The 12,559-nt window shown below is 47.8% G+C and overlaps 1 protein-coding gene across 1 annotated transcript; it reads right to left on the bottom strand.

The window, feature by feature from the left end:
* Positions 1–8,789: 8,789 nt before the first annotated feature.
* EIF1B (eukaryotic translation initiation factor 1B) lies at positions 8,790–11,667 on the bottom strand. The gene is made up of 4 exons (XM_019662716.1): positions 11,382–11,667; positions 10,179–10,342; positions 9,647–9,748; positions 8,790–9,256 (listed from the first exon to the last, which is right to left on the bottom strand). The coding sequence occupies exons 1-4, from the start codon at positions 11,410–11,412 to the stop codon at positions 9,212–9,214; spliced, it is 342 nt and encodes a 113-aa protein (XP_019518261.1). The 5' UTR covers positions 11,413–11,667; the 3' UTR covers positions 8,790–9,211.
* Positions 11,668–12,559: the final 892 nt, after the last annotated feature.

Genomic DNA, 12,559 nt, shown 5'->3' with positions numbered 1-12,559 from the left:
CTGGGTGAGGTAGTGCCAGGATTTTAGCCAAGCAGTTGGGGTGTGGGGATTTTCCTAGTCACAGAGCCCTCAAAATCCCAGTGCCACCAACCCCGCCTGTGTCCGAAAGGCAACTCTAAATGCTATTTATTATCATTTTTCTCTCCCTCTCCAAACTGAGTGGGATGTGCTCTGTGACTCAGGATGAGTTTACAGATGCAACTTTGGTCTCAGACGTGGGCCCTAACATGGTCCTGATGACCTGCGGGCAGGTCCCCAAGGTCTGTAACTCAGGTGTCCCTCTCCTGCCTGTCTTGGAAATGCCTCCTTAACCAGGCTTTCAGCCACTGTTCCTGGGCTGCCATGTTTCACTTTTAGGGTAAAAACCTGCTGCCTTAGGGAGAACGGTGGCTCTGTAAAGGCCGTTTTGGAAGGAATGAGCTGCTAACCGAACTTTCTGGGTTCAATGTGTGATTTCTTTAAGCACCGTAATTTCCGTGTCACATCAAATTAGGATCCGCAAACTCTGGCCCTTGCGCCAGAGCCGGCCTGTCGCTTCTTTTGCCACGGCCAGTTAGTTAAGAAAGAATGGTCTTTCCATTTTGAAGCGGTTGGGGATAAATCGAAAGGAGAGCCATATTTTGTGACATGTGAAAAGTATGTGGAATTGAAATTTCAGTGTCTGTGAAGGAAGTTTCATTGGATCAGAGCCACACCCAGGCTCTTGGGTCTGTGGCAGCTTTCCTGATTCAATGGCTGAATCGAGACACATGCCGTACAGCCCGTGAGCCTCAAATATTTACTATCAATATTTACAGCAGTTTGTCAATGCCTGCACTAAATTATCATTACAGAACTTGGATGTAGAGACCTCTGGCAAGGAAGACAAGCAAAAGAAACTGATATTTTCAAAATAAATCCTCCCTCTTTTGCCTAGTGGAGGAAAAACCAATCGTTGTGAGAATCGACAACACGCAGGCAGCTTACTAGGAGTTTTATCCTGGGTCGGCTCTGCGCTCAGGAATCCCTCAGGTTCCAGCTGGGATTTCAGGAGTCAGAGTGGGTGACGATCAGGTTACACAGTTTAAGGTACTGGTATTGTCCGGGAGGAAAACAACTTCTTTCCTCTAATCTCTTCGGTTCTCCTCTGGGGCCCCGCAAGTTAGAGTGACAAAAGACAGATTCAGAGAGAACCACAAAGAGTTTATTCACATGTACATCATGCATACACCGGGAGTGCTCAGTGACAAGGAACTCAAAGGGATGGATAGAACTCAGGCCCACGTAGCATATCGAGAGAACAATAATTTTGTAGAGAAGTGACAAGAAAAAGGAAAACGACTTTGAGCTTCTAGGGGTAGCAAATTGTGGGAAGGCAACCATGTGGAAACCAAAGGCGCAAAAGGGCTGGCTAGGAAGCTTTGCTAGTAGATTCCTCTGGTGCTGTCTCCAGGCTGATAAGGGCCTAGTTATCCCCCCCTCCTTCCTGGTAGTGAGGGAAGGCATCTTTATAAATTTATGTCCCGCATTTAGGCAAATTGGGGGAGGGCAGAGTGCTTTTCTTGTATCTGCTCCTTCTCAATTGTCTTCAGCTCAAAATCATCCTTATGTCAAAGTGGTATATTTTAGTGTGGCATAATCTGCTACCCTTCATTATAAAGATGAGGTTGGGGGTGCTATCAGCTGGGAAGATGCTGGTTTTCTGTCACCCTGAAATCAAGCTCTCCCCCCCAAGGTCCCTGAGGGAGGCCTGTACACAGGACAAAGCCTCAAACATGGGAGGCAAAGCAATACTTCATAACTAGATGAAATTTAAGGGACCCCCAGATAGCCAAAATGATCTTAAAAAAAAAGAACACATTTGGAGGGCACACACTTCCTGATTTCAAAGTTCACTTCAAAGCGGCAGTAATTAAGACAGTGTGGTTTGGGCATAAGAAGAGATACACAGATCAATGGAATAGAATTGATTGAAATAAACTCTCATTTATGGCCAATTGATTTTTGACAAGGGTTCCAAGGCCCTTCAATGGGGGAGAGAATAATCTTTTTAACAAATGCTGCTGGGACAACTGGACATCCACATGTAAAAGAATGAATTTAGACCTCTAATTTACACCTAATACACCTCTAATGACTCTAATATACAGAAGTTACCTAAAAATGGACCAACTTAAACTTAAGAGTCAAAACTACACACTCCCAGAGAAAAACATGCAAATGGGGAATGACTGCTAATGGGTATGAGGTTTCTTTCTGCTAATAGGCAATGAAAAATCATCTAAAGTTGATTGTGGTGATGGTTGTACAACCTTGTGAATATACTAAAAACCCAGTGGACTCTGTACTTTCAATGGTTGAATTTTATGGTATACAAATTCTTAATAAAACTTTAAAAACACAACATGGGAGGGGCCTGGGTCTGAAGGACCATGGTCAGCCTGGTGCTTCTCTGTGAGGCGTGTGGCTGGGGGAGTGACATAAGCTTCTGCAGGGTGGGAATCTGAGAACTCAGGTCTTTCCAAGGCCCCAATAGAATACGCCTCTGCCGGGCACCCTTCCAGCTTTCTCTCTCCTGAAACTGAAGCCCTCTTCTCTAACCCCACTTAGAGGTAGCATGGAAGGCAGAAGGGGTGAGAAGATGGCTTGCCAGAAATAACTGTGTTCAAACAATCCTATTGTAAAAATCTTGCTCAGACTCCAGATGCCTTCAAAATTGAGACTGATCCACAGCTACGTTATATGATCATCCGACTGGAATTTCCCAAAGGGCGAGTGGAGGTCAGAGGAAGAGAGATTTAGTCATTTTTTTCAACAGATATTTATTGAGCACCTACTGTGTTCCAGGCCCTGCTCTAAGCACTGGGGGTGAGACATACAGAGGTGCCCTGGGCTGGGTTCCTCAGAGGCTGTGATAAGAATGTAAGTGCAAATGCTTTATCTGGGAGGTGATCTCAGATAGCACTGGTGGAAGTAGCGGGGAATGAGACAGGAAAGGGAAGGGAGCCAGTGAAGGGTGCTTTATTGACAGGTTCCCATTATGGGAAACTAGGTCCAACCTTGCTGGAGAATTCTGGGAGCCAGTATAGATGCTTCCAAGTTTTCCCAGCTGAGGGTGAGGGAGCTGGGATACTCACATAGCAACTCCCATCAGTCCTTGGTGGAGTGGAGGCAGGTGCTAACTCCCCAGTATTTCCACCCTGCCCTGTGGAGGCCCAGCGTGCTCCTGTGGCCAGAGAAAACCCTCAAGCAACCCGGTGATCATGCACTAGAATGGGGAGTGCCAAAAGCATGGGCGAGGCACTTCCCAGGTCTCTTATATTCGCCTCTTGCATACCTTACATGTCAGTCAGGGGTGGGAGGGAGATGGGAAGTAAACCAGGGAAGACAAATAGTGAACACGATCATTTTGGGTAAAGGGACGTATTATGAAGAAAACAAAATATAGGGTGCTTTGTTAGCAATGTATGGTGGGGGCCTTCTTTAGACTGGGTAGTAAGGGACGGCCTCCTTGTGGTTGGAGCGAAAATTGAGTGACAGGAAGGGAGGGATGGAGAGCGGGCAGAGCATCCCAGGCAGGGTGGCTGCTGCAACAGTCCAGGGGGATGCCAATGGTGGCTTGGTCGAGGGCGGACTAGTCAGGTGATGTGGTGGGGGGTCGGGTGGGGAGGAGGACAGCTAGAGGTATATTTTGCAAATAGAAACAATAAGAATTGAATAGATTAGATGGGGATACAGGCAGCAACGGAGGGGAAGGTTCAAAGATGATTAAGTTTTGGGCTTGAGCTGTTTTGTGGATGGTGGTGCATCTACTTAGCTGAGGCAGGCGGGGGGAAAGAACTGGGGGTGAAGAATGGAGTCAGTATTTCGGCTTCAGTCATGTTAATTTTGAGATGCCCATGATACGCCCAAATGGACGTCAGCAGGCTGTTTCGTAGCTGATGGGGAGAGGAGATCAAGAGAGGTTTTGTTTTGTTTTGTTTTTTGTTTTTTAGCTGAGCCATCCTGCCACCTGTTGGCAGCTCAGCGGCAACTCACCTCAGGCCAGGCATCAAACCGCTGTTGCTCAGAGCTCACACTCTTGAGCAAGCTCTTAACCAACTGAGCCACTCGGCCGGCCCAAGAGAGGTTTTCTTTTCTTCTCTTTGAAAGACATATTAGAGGCGATTTTTATGTGATGAAAATGATCCAGTAGAGAGGAAGAAATTGGTGATGCAGAAAAAAGAGGGTAATTACAGTGGTCATTCATGGAGAAGAGGGCAAGGGACCCAGGACACAGAGGAGGGGGTGGTTTGGATGGGAGCCAGTACACGTCATCCATTACAAACAGGAAAGAAGAGAGTACGCGCCATTGCCCTAGACAGGAACGCTGGAGATGGAAAAACGAGGGAGCTTCAACTCTCTCGGTGATGGATGAGGCAAAGGCCTCAGCGGTGCAAGACGGAGGATGGGGGTGAAGGGAGAAAAACATTGTTTTCCTGCAGCCACGCTGTCAGCTGTTCCGTGTAAGTACCGAGTCAGTGGTTGAATGAACAAGGGTTGGGGTTTTGACAAATGAGTAGAAAGGAAGGAGAGAGGACCCAAAGAGATAAGGGTCTTTGCAAGGACGTAATTAGGATGGCAAGCCAGGGAACCTGTGCTGGGTCATGAAGTCTGTGGGAATTACCCGAGCTGATGATACGCGTCAAGAACACTCAGAGCTCCGGGTTGCAAGTGTTGAAAGAGGTTAGCTGTTTACTTTTTCTGCAAGGGAAGTGAGAAAATGAGGGACAGTGCTTGGTAACAATGTGGAAAGGGCCAAGAGATCTGTTGGTAGAGGTGGTAAGTTTTGGGAAGAAATACCTCCCAATACGTCTCCAGGGCAATTCCTTTGTCAGGTGCCCGTCTCGTGATGCTGACATGGACTCATGTAGAATCAAATCCCTCAAGTACAATTTCTGGGCTACCACTGAGCTCTCATTAGGCCTCCCCTCCTGCGAAGGTGAGAGGCCCTCCGATTGAGCCTGTTTCTAATGATTGGTCTTCTGAGTGAGTCCCATTCTGGGTTCTTCAGGCCTCATGGAATGGCATCATGCACAGACACCTTCACTTCATTGCACTTCACCGAAGTTGCTTTTTTTTTTTTTTTACAACAAATTGAAGGCAAGACCCTCTACTGGCAAAGCTTACAGCTTGCTTTATCGTGGTGCCTGTACTGTGGTTGTCTAGAACTAACTGAACCTGCAGCATCTCTGAGGTCGGCCTGTACTGTGGACGTCAGGACTTTAAGGGAGTCGGCACTACTTTCCCCAAACAAAAGTTGCTCATCTTCAAGCGACCCTGTAAGTGGGTGCGCCTCCAGGAGCCAAAAGGGCACCCTAAGCTCTATACTGGTCTAAGATGGGTTTAAATGGAGAGCACTATAGTGTGTGTGTGTGTGTGTGTGTGTGTGTGTGTGTGTGTGTGTGTGTAACTCCAGATTGTTCCTAAACATTGGAAATTTAGGAGGAGCCTTGACTGTTTTCTGCTTCATCACCTGTTCTTTGGAGGCCATACACAGATGTCTCTGTTTATATTTGAATTAAATGCCTTCTAATAACATAGTGGTAGATAGCAGGTGAGGTGGCTTTGTATTTCCCCAGGACAAGACCATGAAAGTATTTTCTTCTCTCCCCCAGGATTTCAATAATAAAGGATTGGCTAGATCAATTTCTGCCTAACACTTGAGGGATGACAAACAGTAAACCAGTCAGCTGGTCCTTTAAGGATGCCCGCAACAACTTGAACCTTACCTCCTTCATTTACTGTGAACTGCCAGCAGCTAGCTAGTTTTTAAAGTGACCACAAGGGGGTGGTAAAGGACAACATACTTGCCCTAATCATCCGCTTTCGTGCCTTGAATGAATGGGGTCTATCTTTGTGTAATTGCTTTTGCATGAAAAGAAAAAGTGTAGGTTGCTCACTAGTTTGAGATGCAGGCACCCCAATTCAGGTCATGCCCTCAGTCCACTGGGAGAACAGTGACAGACCATGGCAGACCTACTGTTCCTGCCAGGTTCAAAACCAGACTGAGGAGCTAACAGGTGAGCCACCTGACCCCCCACAGGCAGCACAGAGATAAATTGCCCTTGAACTTCTCCAAATAGGTCAGAGAACCCCCATGGGCCACATGTCATCTATGCAATAATGCCCGGATTAAGACCATCTGAGCAGTTTGGCATTCCTCGCCTACTGCCACTAGCTCCAATCTGGTGTCCCAGGAGTGAAGAAACACAGCCATTCCTCCGATTTGACTTCTCTTTTTCCAAGCTTCCATTATGCAGATAAAAAGGGGAGTTACACGTCTGAAAGGAGCTGCCAATGCTGAGGGCCCGACATGGTTTTGCTGCTGCTTAATTCTAGCTGCTTCACTTGGCCCCTTGGTCCCAGACGAGCAGTCACCTGGTTATCTATCTCCTGTCTGGAAGTGAGGGCAGCTGCTTGCAGCCCACTGGAAATGCGGGGTCCCTTGGTTTTAGTTACAGCAGAGCCGGGCCACCCCCGTCTTCTTCCCTCATGGAATTCTGGCTTGGCACAGGGAGTCCTTAGGCCCGATGGAACAGGTCTGTGTGCACCGTCTGAGGTTGAGTTTTCCTGAATTATAACTACTCATTCCTTCAGCTGGAGCCCAACTGGTGACAGGTGGCACACACAAGTCTGCCACCATTCTGTCTTTTTCAAGTTATTTTGGTAACTGCTATCCTGATTGGCACTAGAACCGTTCCTTCCACATGATCAGAGCCGCCCCATTTCTAGGATGGTTCCGAGAACAGCTACTACTTGAGTTCCTGTGCAGGTGGAACGGGCTGCTTCCTCAGGCTCCCCTCTGCCGCAGGGGGCCAGGCCTGGCGAGCAGAGGACACCCTTGCTAGCAGCGCTGCACACCAGGCTGTGCCTCAGCCCAACGTCAGTTTCCTAATGGCTTTGCCTACTTCAGCCAAACCCAGGAGTTCAGGGACAAACCGACTTGTGCTCTACTTGGGATTTTTCATCTTGAGCCCTGGGTACAGATCACTAAAGAAACTGCAGGTCAGAATCTTCCCACACAGGAGGCACCAGGAGATACCCGATTTCGCTAGTTTTGCTGCATTTGTAAGTCTGGTTTCCCTCCTTAATTATACAATGCAGCTTAGTCCCTTTCGCCCGTGGAGCAGACAAGAGCCCTGTCCCATTCCCACGCTTAGGTACCTGTGGCTCCCAGTCAGACAGCTTTCCCATACCACCGTGATGATTCCAACCTTATTGACTAGTTTCAGTAAAACTGCAGAAATACATACTTATGTCCTTTATTTCCATCGCATTGCTCAGACAACGAAGGGTACATGGTCTGTTCTTGCTCTAAGGATGGGGACTGCCCTATAGGTGACAAGTACAGTCAGTGCCTGGGGCTCACAGGCTGAAGGATGAGACAGGTGCTCCTTACAAAATCCAGTTTTGCTCAGAGCTTTGGATCCCATCCAGTGGGAGCGGCCTGACACATGAAGTGATGACCACAAGCTTACCTATGGGTGCCAAGATGAGGGCCCTTTCCTTCCCATCTACGAGGCTTCCCTTGTCCCTCTACCTTCTTTGTTCAATCCTCATCTTAACATAGTTCTTTGCTGGGCATTAGCTTGGCTCTCAGTAGATAAAGAGGCATCAATAATTACGTGTTAATGTAAGTTTCCGCTTTATCATCAGTCATAAACTATTTCCACAGCACCTCTCCACTAGTGAACCATTACAAAATGTGACAGGTAGAAAAGTGAGGATTTTTCAAATTGGAAAATTCTCCCAAACCTCTTAATCTTCTTTGTCAAATTACACTGTTTTCAGCAATGAGCTTACTACAGATGGCGCTCTATTCTGCTGTACCCAACAGTCCCAGTCTTTCCTGACTGCAGGTAGGATGGGGTGAGAAAGGAAAACCTATTACTTAAGTGTCTTTAAGAGGTAAATCTGTGGGGGCTGATTTTGTGTTTCCAAGAGCAGTATCAACAAAATAAGGGCAAGCGTTCAGCTGGTACAGAATGTCATCATCCAAGTGATAGACATTTTTCACACCATCATTATTCCACTGCATTAAGCTAAAAAGTATGCACTCGTGAATACATTTGTCTTGGCTAAATGGTTTTAATGGCGTGGCCTGTATAACTGAGTAAATAATTATGACTCAATGAAAAGCAGGAGATTGAAACTCAAAACGAGCTGTAGAAATCTCCTAATTAAGAACTGCACATCCTCTTGTTTCTCACACCATCCCCACCCCCCACGCGTTATCACCCGTGCCTCTCACTCTCTTTGGTAGAACACATACCAAAGCCGTGATGCAGTGAAAGAACATGGGTTTTCTGGCAGGAGGCCCTGGGCTGGCATCGCAACTCGGTCCCTTTCCAGCACTCAGGGAAATTAACCTGAACCCCAACGTCTTCCAGCTCTATGGTGGTTTCACCGTCACCCAAACTTGCAGAGCAGTGTCTGTGACTAAATTCACATCAGAAGCCTACTATGTTATCTGGCACTTAGGGGAGACTTATGCTGGCAGTCCAATAACAGAACCAACGAAAACACATAAAATAATTCTATGTGCTAATACTTAAGTTTAAATTATACTTCACATTATTTTAAAACATTTAACACTATATTCTGACAGATTCTTGGCCCCGGCTGAGTTTATGCTCGTTTCCAGTCTTATTTTTAAGTCAGTAAGTGAAGAACACAAGCTACATATGACAGGTTCTTTTCTGGCTTTGGGTTTAACAGGAGCTGAATCTAATTAGAAAGACTACTTGCACCATGAGAACTCCAATTATGAAAGACAAAACATATGGGTATCTTACTTGCTTAGATTTGGGAGCCTACCTGCTCACAAAAGAATTCATAGATTTTTTTTTTTATTGTTAAGCTGCAACATACATAGTTCAATGCAACAAAAAACATTTAATCAAGTGAAAAGTAATAAACTGAACAATAAACAAACACTCAAAACAAAATATTTTCCATTGGAAACATGTTAAGATGAATATGGGGTTTCGTTACCATCTTACTGCAATTTTCTTATGTGTTACTAACCTACATACCCCATGTTTTCTGTAATCATGCAGATGTGAATGGAAGTTTAAATGATTAAATAAATGGAAAGTCCGTTTACTGCAGAGAATCATTTCACAAGGCAGCCAAACTGGATTTAGAGAACAAAATCATTCAAGAAATTCTCCATGTATTTAGGTTCATTTTAGAATCCATGAACCTTAAGCTGTTCCTCCTTGACAATGCCAACCTGCAAAATAAAACTTAATTTAGCAGAATCACTTTAAGGAATACATACATTCATCCTTAAGAAAACAGAGCAGTCGTTAAAAAGAATCATTGACAGCTTATTGCAACAACATATTTGTGGCATTAACTGTTAATAATGATTCAACACATATTTGAATACCCTGATATACCAAAAAACACCCTGTGTAGATACTGGAATGATCAGGTCACTCTAGTGACAAACCCAGTAAATGTTGACTGCCTTCAAAGTATGTACCAACTCTGTATTTCACTCAATTAACAAGTTACTTTATTCACATGCTTTTTTCTAAGTAGGAAGTATTTCCCATTGCCCTTAAATACAATTTTAGAAGCAATCTCAAGGTTGTGTATAGCGCACCCAGTCACTCACCTCTAAGAGAAACTGGCAAATGTTTTTTCTTTGGTCACCTTGAAGCTGAATAACCTCTCCGTATTCGGGATGCTCAATCACAGTACCATTACAGGCAAATTTCTGGACAAGTATATAAATAGTCAACGGAACTGAGTCAAATACAATGAGGTTCTACTTTCACCATTAAGACAAAAATGAACTATTTCAGTAGGCTTGATTACGTTTAAGAAACAGGTTGTCTCCTGTAATCCCCAACACTTCCAAGTTAATTTGAAAAGGAATCAGCAGGTCACATAAAGGCAATGATTTTACTTGGAACACCAAGAACTAAATGATTTCGCGTTTTGTTTAAAAGTCATGTAAATCTGATTTTAAGATGGGAGACCAGACATAAATATCTGGGTGTTAATTCAGGATGTGAACACGCCTTTCTTGCATCCAATTGTTCTTACCCACACCGATACAGTCAAGCGAAGGTGTGAACCATAATCTCAACTCAGAGGTGTGCACCAATAACTATAGTCTAATCTCTTCTTTCTAGCATCTTTACCTTTTTGAAAGCTTTCACAAGTTTTTTTTTGTCATAATCATCTGCAATGCCCTGAACAGTGGTCAGTGTCTTCCTGCCGTTGCGTTGCTGGATTCTTATATGGATGTAATCCTCAGTCCCTGCCGGGAGTAAGTCGTCACCCTTAGTTGCATCAGCAAAGGGGTCTGCAAAGGGGTCCAAAAAAATTAAAAGCAGAAAATACCTTTTAGTGAGTAACTTTCAGCTATAGGGCACACTACAGTCTGGACAGTCAGCAAAGAAGGTTCTAGTGCCTCTGCTTCTTTTGCAGGTGGAAATGGCTGGGGGACCTGAGGGGAGCATTAATAAAACCTCCAAGTAATCTCACAAAAAAGCGAACAATTTAAATAGGTATGTTCATTGATATTTGGACAGAAAAACGTTGTTATGGGTAGATACGGTTGCGGCTGAACACAGTCCTCTCACGAGAAAGAGAGATTTTAAAACCTTGATTTTACAGCCACTATAAAAATGTGCGTCATCTCGATTGCCTTCTGATGACAACAGAAACATTCAAATACGCCCACCCCAATCATTTCACCGCAACGGAGCCGTGCAAAAAAAAATATATATATATATGTATATGTATATGCACATATACACAGATGTCTGTGTGTAGAATATAGATGTATCTATCTCAAGAGGCGTCATTTTTACAAATTACTACGCAAGCAGAGAAAACGGGGCACTGCCCTGTGCCAGACCAGAGGTCTGTACCCGCATCTTTTACTAAACGCCCCCCGCCCCCCCCATCCCGAGCGCGGCTCCAAAACGGCGCCGAGCACTCGGGGACGCCAACCCTCCAGCCCCCGGCCCGGCGCCGCCTCGCGAGTGGCAGGACAGGGCCAGGAGCCGCGTCGCGGGGTCGCGGCGATGTCAGGGGGCCGAAGGCAGGCGGGAGCCGCGTCCAGGACCGGGCAGCGGGCGGCGCAGGGTCCGCCGCCCCGAGAAGGGGAGGCCGGGGTCGGTCGGCCGTCCGTCCTCGGGGAGGGGGTCGCCAGGGGCCCAGTCGCCATTTTCTGGGAGCCGAGACAAAGCCCCACTCGGGGTACCGGGAGGGCAGGCAGGGGTGGGGGTGGCGGGCCCCCCCCTGGAGCGGCGGTCAGGGCGAGCGGTCCCGGCGGGAGCGGGCAGGGCGGGCTGCCGGCCGGCCGGGCGCGGGGCGCGGCGGCGAGCGGAGCTTACCGAAAGATTGGAGGTTCTGGATAGTGGACATGCGATACTAAGTGTGAGGCCGGTGAAGGGGTAAAATTCCTGCGGGGCCCGCCCGGATCACCTTGTCAGGAGGCTGTCGTGGCGAGAAAAACGGAAATAAATACGGAAACGCTTCGCCCCGGGGCTGGGAAGCGGCTGGAGCGGCGGCGGCGGCGGCGGAAGCCGGGAGCAGGCAGGAAGAGGCGGCGGCGACGGACGCTAAGGACGCGAGAGAAGAGGCGGCGCTGCGGCTTCTCCTACAAAATGGCCGGTGGAGACTATTTAGCCGCGCCCGCCGCCCTCCCACGTGACCCGCCCGCCTCAGGGATCCTGGGACTTGTAGTTTTCTGGGCGCGGGGGGGCGGGGCCGCGCGGGGAGAGCCCGGGGCAGGCGGGCTTTCGGGACCGCGATTCCCCGCAGCGAGCTCGCCGCCCGGCGCCGGCCGGCAGGACCGGGGACGGTCCAGGTGGGAGCAGATGTGTCCGGCCAGAGCCCGCAGGTCTGGGGCTGTCCCCGCCGCAGGCTGTCCTATGACTCCCCTTCTCTCGCCCTACAGTGGCGGCGCCCGTGGGTTTGTGCTGGGGGATAATCTCCATCAGTCACCCTCAAGGCCCGGGGTACTGTAAGTAAAATCGGGGTGCAGGAGGTCAGCACCTCCTGCATCGAAATCCCAGCCTCCCCCTCCCGCAGGTGCCTCGTTAGGCCCCACCAAGGTTCGCGGTGGGAGCCTATCCCCCAGGGTTGGACCGCCTTCCGATGCCCTAGCGCGGGGGTTTTCAAACTCCAGCGTGCGCCTCCCGGAAGGCTTGATAAAACACAGATTGATAGACCCAGAGTTTGTGTTTCAGGAGGGCTAGGGTGTGACCCGAGACATTTGCAAATCTGGCAAGCTCGCAGGCGATTCTGATGCTGCGAGTCTGGGAACAGGCTTCAGCACCTCTGCTCACCTTCACCAAGGGCCCAGCAGCCAGTGGGGGCCAGGTGTGTGTCAAGCGGACAGACCAGAATACCAGCCTGTCAACTTGAACACAGAGCCTTGAACAGGGTAGGTGCCAAATAGACACTGAAGGTGAGCTCAGCAAATAGGCTAATTATGTAGAGTCAGGTACCAGACTGTAATACCTTCCTATCGAGCTACACACAGAAAAACAAACCTGAGACTTTGGCT

This window comes from Hipposideros armiger, unplaced genomic scaffold, assembly GCF_001890085.2.
Source record: "Hipposideros armiger isolate ML-2016 unplaced genomic scaffold, ASM189008v1 scaffold_380, whole genome shotgun sequence".
NCBI classification, from domain to species: domain Eukaryota; kingdom Metazoa; phylum Chordata; class Mammalia; order Chiroptera; family Hipposideridae; genus Hipposideros; species Hipposideros armiger.
Note: the sequence above shows the minus strand (reverse complement) of the source record. Positions and strands in the feature narration are given on the sequence as shown.

Excerpts from the sequence above, each read along its gene's own strand:
- EIF1B (XM_019662716.1), bottom strand. The coding sequence starts at position 11,412 with ATGTCCACTATCCAGAACCTCCAATCTTTCG. Across the intron at positions 9,749-10,178 it reads TTGTGAAAGCTTTCAAAAAG|AAATTTGCCTGTAATGGTAC; the intron begins GTAAAGATGCTA and ends ATACTTGTCCAG. Across the intron at positions 9,257-9,646 it reads TTTGCCAGTTTCTCTTAGAG|GTTGGCATTGTCAAGGAGGA; the intron begins GTGAGTGACTGG and ends TTTATTTTGCAG.